The 13,188-nt window shown below is 43.1% G+C and overlaps 1 protein-coding gene across 3 annotated transcripts in view; it reads right to left on the bottom strand.

Moving 5' to 3' along the window:
* The window catches only part of SIPA1L3 (signal induced proliferation associated 1 like 3), a 3,185,962-nt gene that overhangs the window by 2,735,229 nt on the left and 437,545 nt on the right, over positions 1-13,188 (bottom strand). For all 3 annotated transcript variants that reach the window (XM_044062280.1, XM_044062270.1, XM_044062288.1), the window contains exon 3: positions 9,276-9,406. In XM_044062280.1, coding sequence (XP_043918215.1) covers positions 9,276-9,406 — 131 coding nt within the window. The remainder of the gene's footprint in view (positions 1-9,275; positions 9,407-13,188) is intronic.

Below are 13,188 nucleotides of genomic sequence, written 5' to 3'. Positions count from 1 at the left end.
GGTGCCCTCTAGGAAGGCTAAATTTGTATAAAAGTAGAAAATTCCAAACAGTAGAAATCAAAAAGTATATATACATATAAACATACAAACAAATACACCATAATAGATTCCCCCAGCTAGCTAAGAGAGGGGTAAGTACCCTAGGAATACCACGGAGGGGAAGGAGGGTGGGTAATCCTGACTGCAGATGCATACCTATCGGACATCTACATTTATGGTAGGTACAAAACTGTACTATGTCCTTCAAGGATGCATCTGCAGTCATAACATATGGGTAGAATACCATAGCCAAACTGGGGGAGGAGGCACTAAGATAATGATGGTGTAGTTAAGATCCCTTGTAAAACTGCAGTTGCAAAACCTGCTCGGGATCTGGAGTATAAAGGAAGATTGTAATGCTTGGCAAATGTATGCACGGAGCTCCAAGTAGCAGTTTCTAAAATGTCTTTGGTAGCCACTCCTCGTAGGAAAGCTGTAGTGGTGGCTGTAGCTCTTGTGGAGTGAGGCCTGATATTTTCAGGAGTTGTCTTTCCATGAAATGTGTAGCAGAATCGAATGCAATTTCCTATCCATTTTGAGTCTGTCTGTTTTGAAATTGCTTTTCCTTGCACCCCTGTTGCATATGCTACCAGAAGCTGGTCAGTTTTTCTGCTGGCCTTAGTTCTGTCCAGATAGTAGCGCAGTTGTCTGTGTACATCCAAGGTGTGTAGTAGTTTTTCCCCCCTGTTCTGTGGGTTAGGGAAGAATGTAGGTAAATGAATAGCTTGGTTCAAGGATACCCTGGATACCACCTTTGGCATAAAAGTAGGATTGGTTCTCAGAGACACTCTATCCTGGTGAAAGATAAGGAAAGGCTGCACTGCCATTAATGCCTGTAACTCGGATACCCTTCTTGCTGAAGTGATTGCTAGCAGGAAGGCAGTTTTCCAAGATAAGAACTGTAAGTCTGCTGTTGCTGCTGGTTCAAAAGGGGGAAGTGTTAATTTTTCTAGCACAAAATTGAGATCCCATGTAGGCAGAGGTGGTTTCCTTGGAGGTTTTACATTTTTGATCCCTCTCAAAAATTGTCTGAGGAGGGGATGAGAGAAGACCGGAGGATCCATGTTGCACTCTGCTGAAATTGCTGATGCATGAATCTTAATGGAAGAATAGGACAGGCCATTGTGGAACAGTTCTGCTAAGTATTCTAGGATGTGTGCTAGGTTTGCCAGTATGACATTTGTTCCCTTTGCTGCACTCCAAATGAGGAATCTCTTCCATTTGGCTGAATATGTTTTCCTTCTGGAGGGTCTGTGAGCCTCCAGGATAATGTCCTTAGCCCTCTGAGATAAAACAGGTTGGTTTTGTTTTATGCAATTTTCCAAGCAGTTAGCTGCAGGGTTTTTAAGTTTGGATGCAGGGTCTTGTAGTTGTTCTGCGTTAGAAGTAAAGGACATAGAGGTAGAGGCCATGAGTTCGTTCGAGACATGCTTCTCAGTAGCGGGTACCAATGCTGCCTTGGCCAGTCTGGAGCTATCAGAATTACCTTTGGCTGTTCCTCTCTGATCTTCAGTAGAACTTTGTACATCAATGGGAGAGGTGGAAAGGCATATACTGTCAGGGCCTTCCAGCTGAAAGAAAGGGAGTCCACCCTCCAGGCTTGTGGGTGGTATACTCTTGAGCAGAATTTCTTCAGTTGGTGATTGAGTGGGGAGGCGAACAGGTCTATCTCTGGCATTCCCCATTTCTTTGTTATGGTTTTGAAGATGTCTGGATGCAGCATCCATTCGTGAGCATCCGTGGTAGTTCTGCTTAAGCTGTCTGCTAGTGAATTCTCTTTTCCTGGTACGAATCTGGCCTGCAGTTGGATGTTGAGATTCAGGCCTAAGTTCCACAGGACCATTGCCATCCGGCATAGAGGGTATGAATGTGTGCCTCCCTGTTTGTTGATGTACTACATGACTGTGGTATTGTCCGTCCTTATCAGCAGGTGTCCTTGCTGGAGGAATGATTTGAATGCCTCGATTGCATGCTTCACTGCCAGCATCTCCTTTAGATTTATGTGTAGATTCGGCTGGTCTTGGAACCATAGGCCTTGGATACACTTGTCTTCCATGTGTGCTCCCCAGCCTAGGTCTGAGGCGTCCGTGGTGATGGTCTGCCTTGAATGTGGTTTGTGGAAAGGCAATCCTCTGTTGATCTGGCAGGCCTGAGCCCACCACAGGAATTCTTTTTTCAGGCATGGAATGATTGGTATCAGGGCTTCTAGACTGTGTCTGTGCTGAGACCATACATTCCTTAGGTACCATTGTAATTTTCTCATATGCAGCCTGGCATGTGGGATCAAGATTATGCAGGATGCCATGTAACCCAGGGCCTGCAGGACTTTCCTTGCAGTAAGCTGAGTTTGTCTTGTTAATGCCATGAAGTAGACTGGTAGTTGCTTTTGTTTTTCTTCTGTGAGAAAAGCCATCTGAGTTATTGTGTCCAGTTCTGCACCCAAAAAAGTTAACCTTTGGGATGGCAATAGTCTTGACTTTTGTATGTTGACTGTGTATCCCAAGGCTTGCAGCAGTTGTATGACATAGGCCAAATCCTTTATTATTTTTGTCTTGTTGTCCGCTTGTATTAGGCAGTCGTCCAGGTATGGGTAGATTTGAATTCCCTGAAGCCTGCAATGTGTAATTACTGATGCCAGGCATTTCGTGAATACTCTGGGCGCAGTAGATAAACCAAAGGGCAATGCTGAGAATTGATAATGTTCTGATCCTGCAAGAAATCTGAGGTGTCTTCTGCAATCTGGTTGTATAGGGACATGCAGGTATGCCTCCTTGAGATCTAGAGTCACCAGCCAAGACTCCTTGCCCAACATGGGAAGAAGTTGCTGTAGGGTCAGCATCTTGAAATTTGGCACAATGAGATATGTGTTCAGTGCGGACAAGTCAAGAATAGGCCTCCATTGATTTTCTTTTCTTGGTACAAGGAATAGTCTGGAGTAAAATCCTTGGCCTTGTTCCATAGATGGTACCTTTTCTATTGCTCTCATCCTTAGTAAGCTGATGATTTGTTTTAGAGCCTCTGATTTCTGGCTTGGTGGAAGGTTTGGCATTCCTCTCTTTTTTGGTAGAGTGTGGAAGTGAAACCTGTAGCCTTTGTCTATTGTTTGCAAAGTCCATTTGTCTCCTGTAATGCAATGCCAGTTTTTTGAAAATAAAGCTAGCTTTCCGCCCAAGGGTGCTTCCAGTTGTTCCCTGGTAGTCGGAATCAGAGCCAAGTCATTGTGTCTGTCCTGTGGAAGTGGTTGCAGTAGCAGCTGTGGCGGCACTTCTCTGGTTGGCAGGTTGCCACTGACGACCCCTGTAGGCACCCCTTGATTGACCTCTGCCTCTTGGCGCCTATTTCTGCCTCTCTGTGCTCTGGAGGTGTCTGGAAAGGACCAATTCTTTGAAGGCCAATTTCTGCTGAACCTCGGAGGTTGGACCTGCAGAAAATCCTTGACTGTTTGGACAGATTTTGCTTTTTCTTCCACTTTCTTTAGAACCTCCTGTGCAGGGGAGCCAAATAAACTTTGTTTCTCCATAGGGGCATCTAGGAGTTTAGACTTAACATGGTCTGGCAAGGATTGTTCTTTTAGCCAGGCATGCCTTCGAATCACTGCTCCAGTCATAGCTGATCTAAATGAAGCCTCCAGTGCATCATAGCCACATTTTAAGAAATGATTACTGACCTGCTGAGAGTTGTGTACCAAATCCTGAAGGGACTTACGGTCTAAAGGTTCAGGAGAGGACAGCTTTTTATTCAGCTGATCTAACAAAAATTCCTGGTACTGTATCATGTGAAATTGACAGTTTAAAGCCCTGGCAGAAAGAGTAGCAGAAGTATAAACCTTTTTACCCCATCTCTCTAATGCTCTTGATTCTCTTTCAGAGGGGAGGGGGGTTTTGGCAGAGGCAGCTGCAACACCTTTAGGGCCCTGAGAAATGGTTTCTGGGTCTGCAGCATGGGCCTTATACAAGTGGAAGTGAGAATCCGGGACCCTGTAGTATCTGTCAGGTTTGGCAGGGACCGGGGGAAGAGAATCAGGGGCAGTACTGGCATCATTGTATGCATCATCAACAAATGATAGTACAGGTGGTATGGCTAAAGGCCTATGCTGTGGTAAGTGTAAAAAAGTCCTTAGCCTTTTCCTAGAATCAGAAAAACCCTGACCCTGCCATTGGAAGTGTTCCTTCATTGAGTGTAGAGTTTCCCCAAATGAAAATTCTTCTGGAGGGGAGGCAGAAGGAATGGAGTCTTCTGCATCAGAATCCTCATAAGGTGAGTATGGTCCTTCTTGATGGTCAGATAAATCTGAACCATCCGAGGAATAGTCAGAGGAGAGAGGTTCAGGGGGTTCAGACCTAGGCCTCTTTTCAGGAGGGGGTTGTGAGGCCCTGTCTGGATGAGGTTGGGATCCCCTGATCAGAGAAATAAGGTCCTCAGCAAGGCTGAGAATCTGAGAACTTGAGGTAGGTCTGTGAGAGGGAGCTTTTGTAGGTAAGGCCTTGGAAAGTTTAGCTGCTTTAACCCTGGAGAAGGCCTTGATAGACATAGAAGCGGGGGGTCTAGCTGCCCCACGTGCAGGAGTAGAGATGTCCAACGGAATGGTGTCGGACAAATCTTGTGTGCCTGCTTCTTCAGTAGGAATTTCTGTAGCCGACTCAGCCGGGGCCTGTGTGGCCTCGGTTGTCGGAGGCATGCTTTCGGCCGAAGGGAGAACCGAGGTCTCGGTTTCAGCTGAAACCGAGACACTCGCGGTAGGCCTAACCGTGGTTTCAGCCGAAACCGCACGCCGCGAGTGTCGGTCCTTTTCCTTGCATTTTTTAGCTAAATGTGTAGTCGGAGTCTCCGACGGCATTTTATATGCAAAAGCGGAGCCAAAAAACTCTTCAGCAAACTCCGACCGACGTCTAAGTGTCCGTCGGTTGAAGGAAGCACAGGCTAAACAAGCTGATATGTCGTGGTCTGGGCCTAAGCAAGGAAGGCAGTAAGAGTGGAAATCCTTATGAGGTATTTGTTTCCCACAAGTTAAACAATTATTTACTTTGTCTGACATTGGCTGAGGCAAGAAAGAGTTCCCAACGGGGTACTTAGCTTTTTTAGAAGTCTTCGGTAGCTGAAATCTCTGGATCTGACCGACCGGCACTTGTGAACAGCTTCTGCTTCGGGCACCGCGCGGCAAGAAAGACTGAGTAAAATGGCGTCGGCTGATGCCTTTATACCCCAGGAGCTATGACGTCGGGTGAAGTGCGACATCAGCCGAGGCCAGACCCAGACTTTGGAATCCGGCCGACCGAAGGGCTGCCTGAGGCAGGACAACCCATATGTTATGACTGCAGATGCATCCTTGAAGGACATCAGGAGACTGTAGAAACTCTGATGCTGAAATGCAGTTAATATTGATGAGTGATAGGCCGGTGAGCTCCTATATGACAGAGCAGGGTATGGCTCATGATGAAATTGAAGAGAAGGTGCCACAGGAAGATGCTATAGAACTTTCTATAGAATGCCCACAGGAAGTGGAAAACAAAGGATGTGCCTTCAGTCTGGAAGAAAATGAACTAAGGGAAGAGTTGCTTGATTTAATGGCTATAGATATTTTAAAATCAATGAAAGAAATAGACTGCAGAAGGTCAATAAAACCCCAGAAGTCTGATAAAACAAATGAACACAGTAATTAGGACTGTCCATAGAGAGCCATATGATATAACAGAAGTAAACAGGATATACTACTGTGCAGCTAAATTAATAACTGATAAAGTTCTACGCCAAGAGAACAGGGTAGTGAGATAAATGAAGGGGAGAAATTGAATACCATCATGAAAGTATCAAGAGAAAAATATAAAGTAATTAAGACAAGAAGTGTCATTATTAGAAGACTATTGAAGAGGGAATAGATCAACAAAAATACTAAGAAAGAGAGATGTGATAAAAGCAGTGTGCAGTATTAGAAAATACCAGGAGCTGTCATGTACTATCGCAAATAATAAGTTAAAAACTTCAGCACAGGCGGAAAAACTTAGAAAATACACAGATAAATATAAAGGAAAAGTACAAAATAGGCAATTTAGTGATGACCCAAAAAAGTTTTATAAAGAATTGGGAAACTAGGTAAAAGGAATTGAAAGACCGCCAAAAAAAGAAGAAATAGATGCATTTTGGAGAAGTATCTATGAAGATCCTGTGGAACAAGACGCTAAATGGATAAAAGAACTAAAAGAAAGAAAAAGAAGTTTAAAGGTAGAGGATATGAAATGGGAAGAAATAATACCCAGAGAGATTGAAACAAAGTTAAGAAAAGCCTCTAACTGGAAACCCCAGGCCCAGATGCAGTCCCTAACTTCTGGTTAAAAAGTATTAACATCTTTGTGTGATGACCTAGCTATGATTAAGAATTATTTATAAGCACACCCCGAACAGACACCAATCTGGCTAACAGGTAAAACAAAGCTCCTACTTAAGAGTGATTCTGCAAGCTACCCCAAAAATTATAGACCAATAACTTGCCTCCCGACGACGTATAAACTATACACAAGAACTGATGCCGATAGAATTTATAGCCATTCAAAAGAACACTCAATTATGGCAGTAGAACAAAATGGCAATAAAAGAAAGTCATATGGAACAAAGGATCATTTGTTGTTAAATAAAGTCACAGTGGAAAGCTGTAAAAAGGGGAAGATTCTAAGTATGGCATGGATTGACCACATAAAAGCATTTGATAGTATCCCACACATTCATGGATAAAAGAGTACTTAAAATGTATAAGATACACCCTACACTGATTGACTATGTTACAGTGACCATGAAACAATGGCAGAACACCTTGCAATTAAACCATGATAAAGGACAAATTACTATCGCAGGGATAAACATTCAAAGGGGGATACTCCAGGGTGATACTCTATCACCATTGCTATTTTCCCTTGCCCTTAACCCATTAAGCTGTCTACTTACCAGCTTAGGTCATGGCTACAATTTGGCTCCTAGAAAACAACAAAGTCTAAACACTTCTTAACTTCTATTTGTCAATGATTTAAAACTGTATAGCTCATCAGATGAGGAACTAAAAGCACAGCTGCAGGTTGTTAAAACTTTTTCAGATGATATTAGAATGTCATTTGCTCTTGATAAATGTGCAAAAGCAACCTTTAAAGCAGGAAAACTGCAGCACCAGGAAAACATCAGTTTGGGACAAGAATGTGATACAAAAGAACTTGAGCAAGAGGGAATGTATAAATACTTGGGAACTGATGAAGGGTCAGCAATAAAACATGAACAAATGTGAATAAAACTTCGGAAGGAATACTTCAGAAGACTTAAATTAATCCTGAAAACAGCAGTGATGTCTTGGAACAAAATCCAAGTGATAAACCAATTTGCTCTTCCTGTCCTAACTTACAATTTTGGAGTGATTGATTGGCCCCAAAATGTGTTGGATAAATTAGGTATTAAAACAAGAAGGATGCTTCATGGTCACCAAATGATCTATAAAAATCAGTGCATACCAAGATTATATATTCCCTGCTCCGAAGGAGGCATGGGCCTCCTTGAAACTGACTACATGTACAGACCTGCAATCGTGGGACTTCACACATATCTGCTGACCTCACAAGACCCAAACGTAGTGAAAGTTTTGAAACATGAGGAGAATAAATCTAAGATGACTTCTCTGCTTAACCTAGCAGAAGCATATCGCCGTCAATCAGGAATGGAAATCAGACCAGAAGAGGATAAAAATCAGGCAGTAACTGAATGTGCCAAAAAACAAAAGAAAGAATATAAGGTGAAGGATCAGATAAAAAGGCAAGAAATGTGGAAAATGCATAAATATAGTTGCAAGTATAGAAAACCTCTGGAAGAACCTCATGCTGATTAGGAACTAACACAGGAATGGTTAAGGAGAGGTGATTTCAAATCAAGAGATGAAAGGTTAATATTGGTGGCTCACGATAGTGGGCAACATACACGCTGATTTACAAAGTCCACTGAATATGTGGTAGAAAAAGACAAATGTAGGTTTTGTAAAACCGAAATGGAAACAGTCATACACCTTGTTGCTGGTTGTGACATACTAATGGCAGAAGAACTGTATACTAAAAGGCACAATAATGTGGCGAGACTGTTGCACTGGGGATTGTGCAAACATTATGGTTTTGAAGTGGCTGAAAAGCACTAGAAACATGAGCCATAAAGCATCATAGAAAATGATGAGGTCTACATCACATGGGATCATCCATTACCAACAATTCAAAAGCTAGATGCTAGAAAACCAGAAAAAGTGGTCCAGGAAAAGAAGAAAAAGTAGCACTGATCAGTGAAATCACCACACCCAGTGACTACAGTATCCTGCGCACAGAGAGACACACAGTTACAAAATATCAGGATCTGCAAGCAGAAATGAGAGCAATGTGGAAGAGAGATACCCAAATAGTTCCAATAGTAGTAGGAGCAACAGGTCTGATAAAAAAAAAAAAAAAAAAAAGAGTCTAAAATCTTACTCAGATACGCTACCAATACATGTAACTCCTTACCACCTGCAGAAGGAGTCATTACTGGGCACATTGCGGGTGCTGCGAAGAACACTTTTGGCTGACACCAAAGAGTGAAACAATACTAATTTCATGAACTTTAATTGTACTTTGACTTAGGGATGGAGTCCATTTCTGTCATGGTATTAGAAACCCAAAAGAATTGGAGAAATTAAGGATAAAATTTAGGCAACTGAATAATATTCTGATTAAGTTCAATGTCAGACACTGGCAAAACACAAAAAAGTATTGACAGTGAAATTGTCTTTAGAGAAGACCAGAAACTCATCTAGCCAATGTTACTGCATGCATAAGAATGATTTCCCAAGTCCAGAATTTCAAATAAATGACAAAAATGGTACAAAATTGAAGCTTTATGAGGGCTTTCAAACATTCAAATATAAAGCCAGAGACAAAATCTTCCAATTCCTTTCAGAAACAATTTAGCAATGGGAATAGAAGAAAGTTGTGACATACCCAAATAAGATGAACTGACAAAGCAGAGCAATGTAATTTCTTAAAGTAATAAAGAAACTGACTTATGACACTGTTACAAAGATTTATGTCCAAATCACAGAGTTCATACAAAAAGTAAATCCGAAACTGAAAAATGGACAAAAAAATTGTGCTAACTGTAGATGATTTTACAATGCATTATGTATGTTTCCTCTTTTAGTTTAAATGCTGTTTTTTTAATTTTTACCTTTAAAATTATCTATGACTTACCTCACTTGTTCTAAAGATAATTCTGTACTGGTACTGTGGTCCATAATCTTTATGGTCATCCAGTTTTTCCCTCCTAATGCTAACAGCCACTGGTCCAAGCTTTTCATCTATGCCAAAGTAGCTGGAATGTTCTGAAACATAAAATGATCAGTCATTGTCCTGAGTGGGCATACATAGTATCTGTTAACATAACTTCTCAAATACAACATATTACCATGATTCCAAATATACATTGCAATTTATTCCATAACACATTATACTGTAAACAGTCCGCTAAATATCAGTTAAGCTAGACAATTCGTAGACACTGATGATTTCAAAGTAAAGGAAAAAATGCAGAGAGGGCTGCCAGTACTGGAGGAACAGCAAAAGATTTAGTAGGGTCCATCTGGAGGAGCTCATAATACCTTTTTCTGGATATCATAGACTTGAGAGCAATGTCACCTAAAGAATTCTATTCTACAGGTAACACAGTCAAAAGGAGAGTTTCTTGAAAATGGTATCTGGACTAATACAATTATCTTCCTCTAAACCACAATCCAAAGGTGAAGGAATGTGAGAAGAGTAAGCTAAGGACTCTTCTCTTGACTCTTGATCCTGATCCGAGAAGTCCAGTTCCCTGGGTCTTTTAAGAGGAGCAGGAGACCAAGGAGGGGCAGGCACAGACACCACTGAGGAGGTTTTAAACCCATTAAAGCATTAAACAACCCCTGTGTAAACCCTGTAATTCACACTGTGGGTCCCTAACTACAGGGGGAATATGCTTGGTTTTCCGTTTCTTTTTTTGCAGGAGATCCACAAAAAACACATTTGAAGGGTCAGACCCTTGGCAACACTCAATAAGAGTAGTAGAAATTTCCTCCCTCACTAAGATCAGTGGGATCCCCCTCGGTCAATCGGATATTATCAGCTGATGTTCCCCCTCAACATCTGGAGCAGATGTTTGTATAGCCTCCAAGGACATGCAAGATGTCAGTTCCATGCCAGTCTCTGACAGGGTCATGGCAAAGGAATCGAAAGCAACCACCGGACGATCCTCTGGGCTTTCACTAGCCTTGAGAGACATGTCCAGGGAGGCTGCACAGTAGCCATATCAGACCCAAGTTTCTGGCCCTTTTTCCTTGCTGACAGCTGTCCATCAAGAAGGGAGAACTCCTCCATTGTACCTTGAGACAATATACCAGATTATTGACATATTGTCCTTCTGAATCACAATCGTTCCTGAAAAGGGAAAGTCTTGGAATGCTTGCAATGCTAACAGCATAAGAGCACTGCTCTTATCTCTAGGACGCTGATATGCATGTTGATCTCTTCACGGGACCAAGTGCCTTGGATTATTTTCCACAGAAAGCGCCCCCCACCCAATCTGAGATGCGTCCGTAGTCACAATGGCCTTAGGCTAAGGGAGAATGAAAGGATGGCCTTGAAGAACTTGATCTGATCAAATCCACCACCATGCTTGAGTGATTTTTATTTGGACTGACTTGTTGAAATATAATCGATCACTGAGTTGCTACCATCCACTGAAGAATCCTCATGTGGAATCTCACTACAGGAACTAAAATTATGGCCACTGACATTGACCCTAGGGCTTGTAGAATCAATTGTACTGTGAATTATCTTCCTGACATGGAATCAGAGTCTGTACTCTTGCAACAGGAAGAGAAGCTGTTACCGACACTGTGTTGAAAACTGTTACTATAAACTCCAGTATCTGAGAAGGTTGTAAAAGAAATTTGCTGTAATTTATAGTAATTCCTAGAGAGGAGCAAGTTTGGAGCACCCGTTCTCTCTCACGAGTAGATGCCTAGTCAGTGTGGTAAAGAGCCAGTCAAGCTAGATACAGAAATACCTGGAATCCCTGCAATCTCAAGTGAGCTGCTACCACTGCCATGCATTTGGTGAACACTCTGGGGATTGTGGTGAGACCAAAGGGCAGGGCTCTGAACTGATAATAACTGGCTCCCAGCAGAAAGTATAAAGTACAGTTATGTACACTTACCATAAATGTAGATGTTCAAGTGTATTCACTGTTGCAGTCATTACATTTGGATTATCTGCTTGCAGTAGCCCTCAGTCGGCCTGATTAACAAAGTCTTGGGTCCTGTGTCGGTTCCTGTCCCTTCTTCCATGACGTCAGGGGTATAAAACATGTAGCCGACACCATTACTTCAGTTTTTCTTGCCCCAGATGTCAGGTGCCCCCCTAATGGAAAGCAATTAAATCTATAAATACAAGGATATACCTCCAATAAAAAAGCAAATACACCAAAAAGCTTTTAGAGCATAGTAAGTGAGAGTAGAGGTATAGCCAAAAGAAGAAAGGGGGCTGGAGGGAGGATAACCAGGAATACAGGTGGGTCAGCATGCCCTGCAGTACTGCAGGGGCAAACCCTGCCCTAACCTTAGAGAAAAGAGGTAGTTGGTAATGCTTTGTAAAGGTGTGGACAGAGGTCCAGGTGGCAGCTTCCAAGATGTCCCTGGTGGGAACTCCTCTCAGGAATGCTGTGGAAGTGGAGGCTGCCCTAGTGGAATGGGTACGAACAGACTTAGGGGGTGGTTTCCCAAGTAGTCTGTAGCAGAAATGGATACAGTGTGATATCCACTTGGAAATGGTTTGCTTGGAAATGGGCTTCCCCTCTGTCCATGGGGCAAAGCTGACAAGAAGCTGGTCTGTTTCTCTGAAGGGTTTAGTACAGTCCAGGTAGTATCTGAGCTGTGTGTGCACGTCTAGTGAGTGCAGAATTCTTTCCCCCCTTGTTTTGAGGGTTAGGAAAGAAGGTGGGTAGATGTATGGCCTGGTTGAGGGTCACAGCAGATACCAACTTGAGCAGAAAGGAGGGGTTAGTCCTCAGGGAGACCCTGTCTGCATGAAAAATAATGAAGGGCTCAACAGCTATCAGTGCCTGAAGTTCTGAAACCCTTCTGGCTGAGGTGATAGTAGGAAAGCAGTCTTCCAGGAGAGGTACCGCAATTCTGCTGAAGCAGCAGGTTCGAAGGGTGGTAAGGTTAGTTTTTCCCAAAACATAATTGAGGTCCCAGGCTGGCGTGGGTGGCCTTCTGTGAGGTCTGACATTAGAATCCCCTCTGAGGAATTGTTTAATCAAAGGATGAGAGAAGAGGGACTGGTCTGTATCGGAATGAGCTGAGGAGTGGATTTTAATAGAAGAGAAGGCGAGGCCACTATTGAGTAACTCCGACAGAGACCCCAACTGGATCAAGAGGTCTGAGATCAGGGGAAGCTGCCTGGGAGGTGATAATGTCAGGCTGCACAGTAAGGGGTACCAATGCTGTCTGGGCCAATCTGGAGCAATGAGGATGGCCTTTGACCTCTCCTCCCTTATCTTGATCAGTACCTTGGGAATAAAGAGGCAGAGGAGGGAATGCGTACACAAAGAGGGAGATCCAGGGGAAAGTCAAGGCATCCACCTTCCGCGTTAGGTGGTGATAACTCTCTGGTACAGAATTTTTTCAGCTGGTGTTTGAGGTGCGAAGCAAGGAGATCCACCTCCAGAGTTCCCTACTCCTGAGTGACTTGCAAAAATATTTTTCTGTGGAGCTGCCTTTCGTGGGGGTCCAGTAAGTTTCTGCTTAGGTAGTCTGACAGGGTGCTGTTTATCCCTCGTAAGTATTGAGCAATTAGGTGTAATCCCATGGAGGAGGCTGTCAGCCAGAGGTTCATGGCTAACCTGCACAGAGGGTACGAATGGGTCCCTCCCTGTTTGTTGATGTACCACATTACTATGGTGTTGTCTGTTTTGCTAAGGAGGACCCCTGGCCTGAGATGGAGGATGTCAGAGCCTTTGTACTGCCATCATTTCCTTCTCACTGATATGTAAGGGAAGGTGCTGGGCATCCCAAAAACCTCGGGTGCACCTGCCTGCTAGGTGAGCGCCCCAAGCAATGTCTGAGAC

The sequence above is a fragment of the Protopterus annectens genome, chromosome 1.part0 (genome assembly GCF_019279795.1).
Source record: "Protopterus annectens isolate FY-2018-M chromosome 1.part0, PAN1.0, whole genome shotgun sequence".
NCBI lineage: Eukaryota > Metazoa > Chordata > Ceratodontiformes > Protopteridae > Protopterus > Protopterus annectens.
The sequence above is the reverse complement of the archived record's forward strand: the minus strand, read 5'-3'. Positions and strand labels throughout refer to the sequence as shown.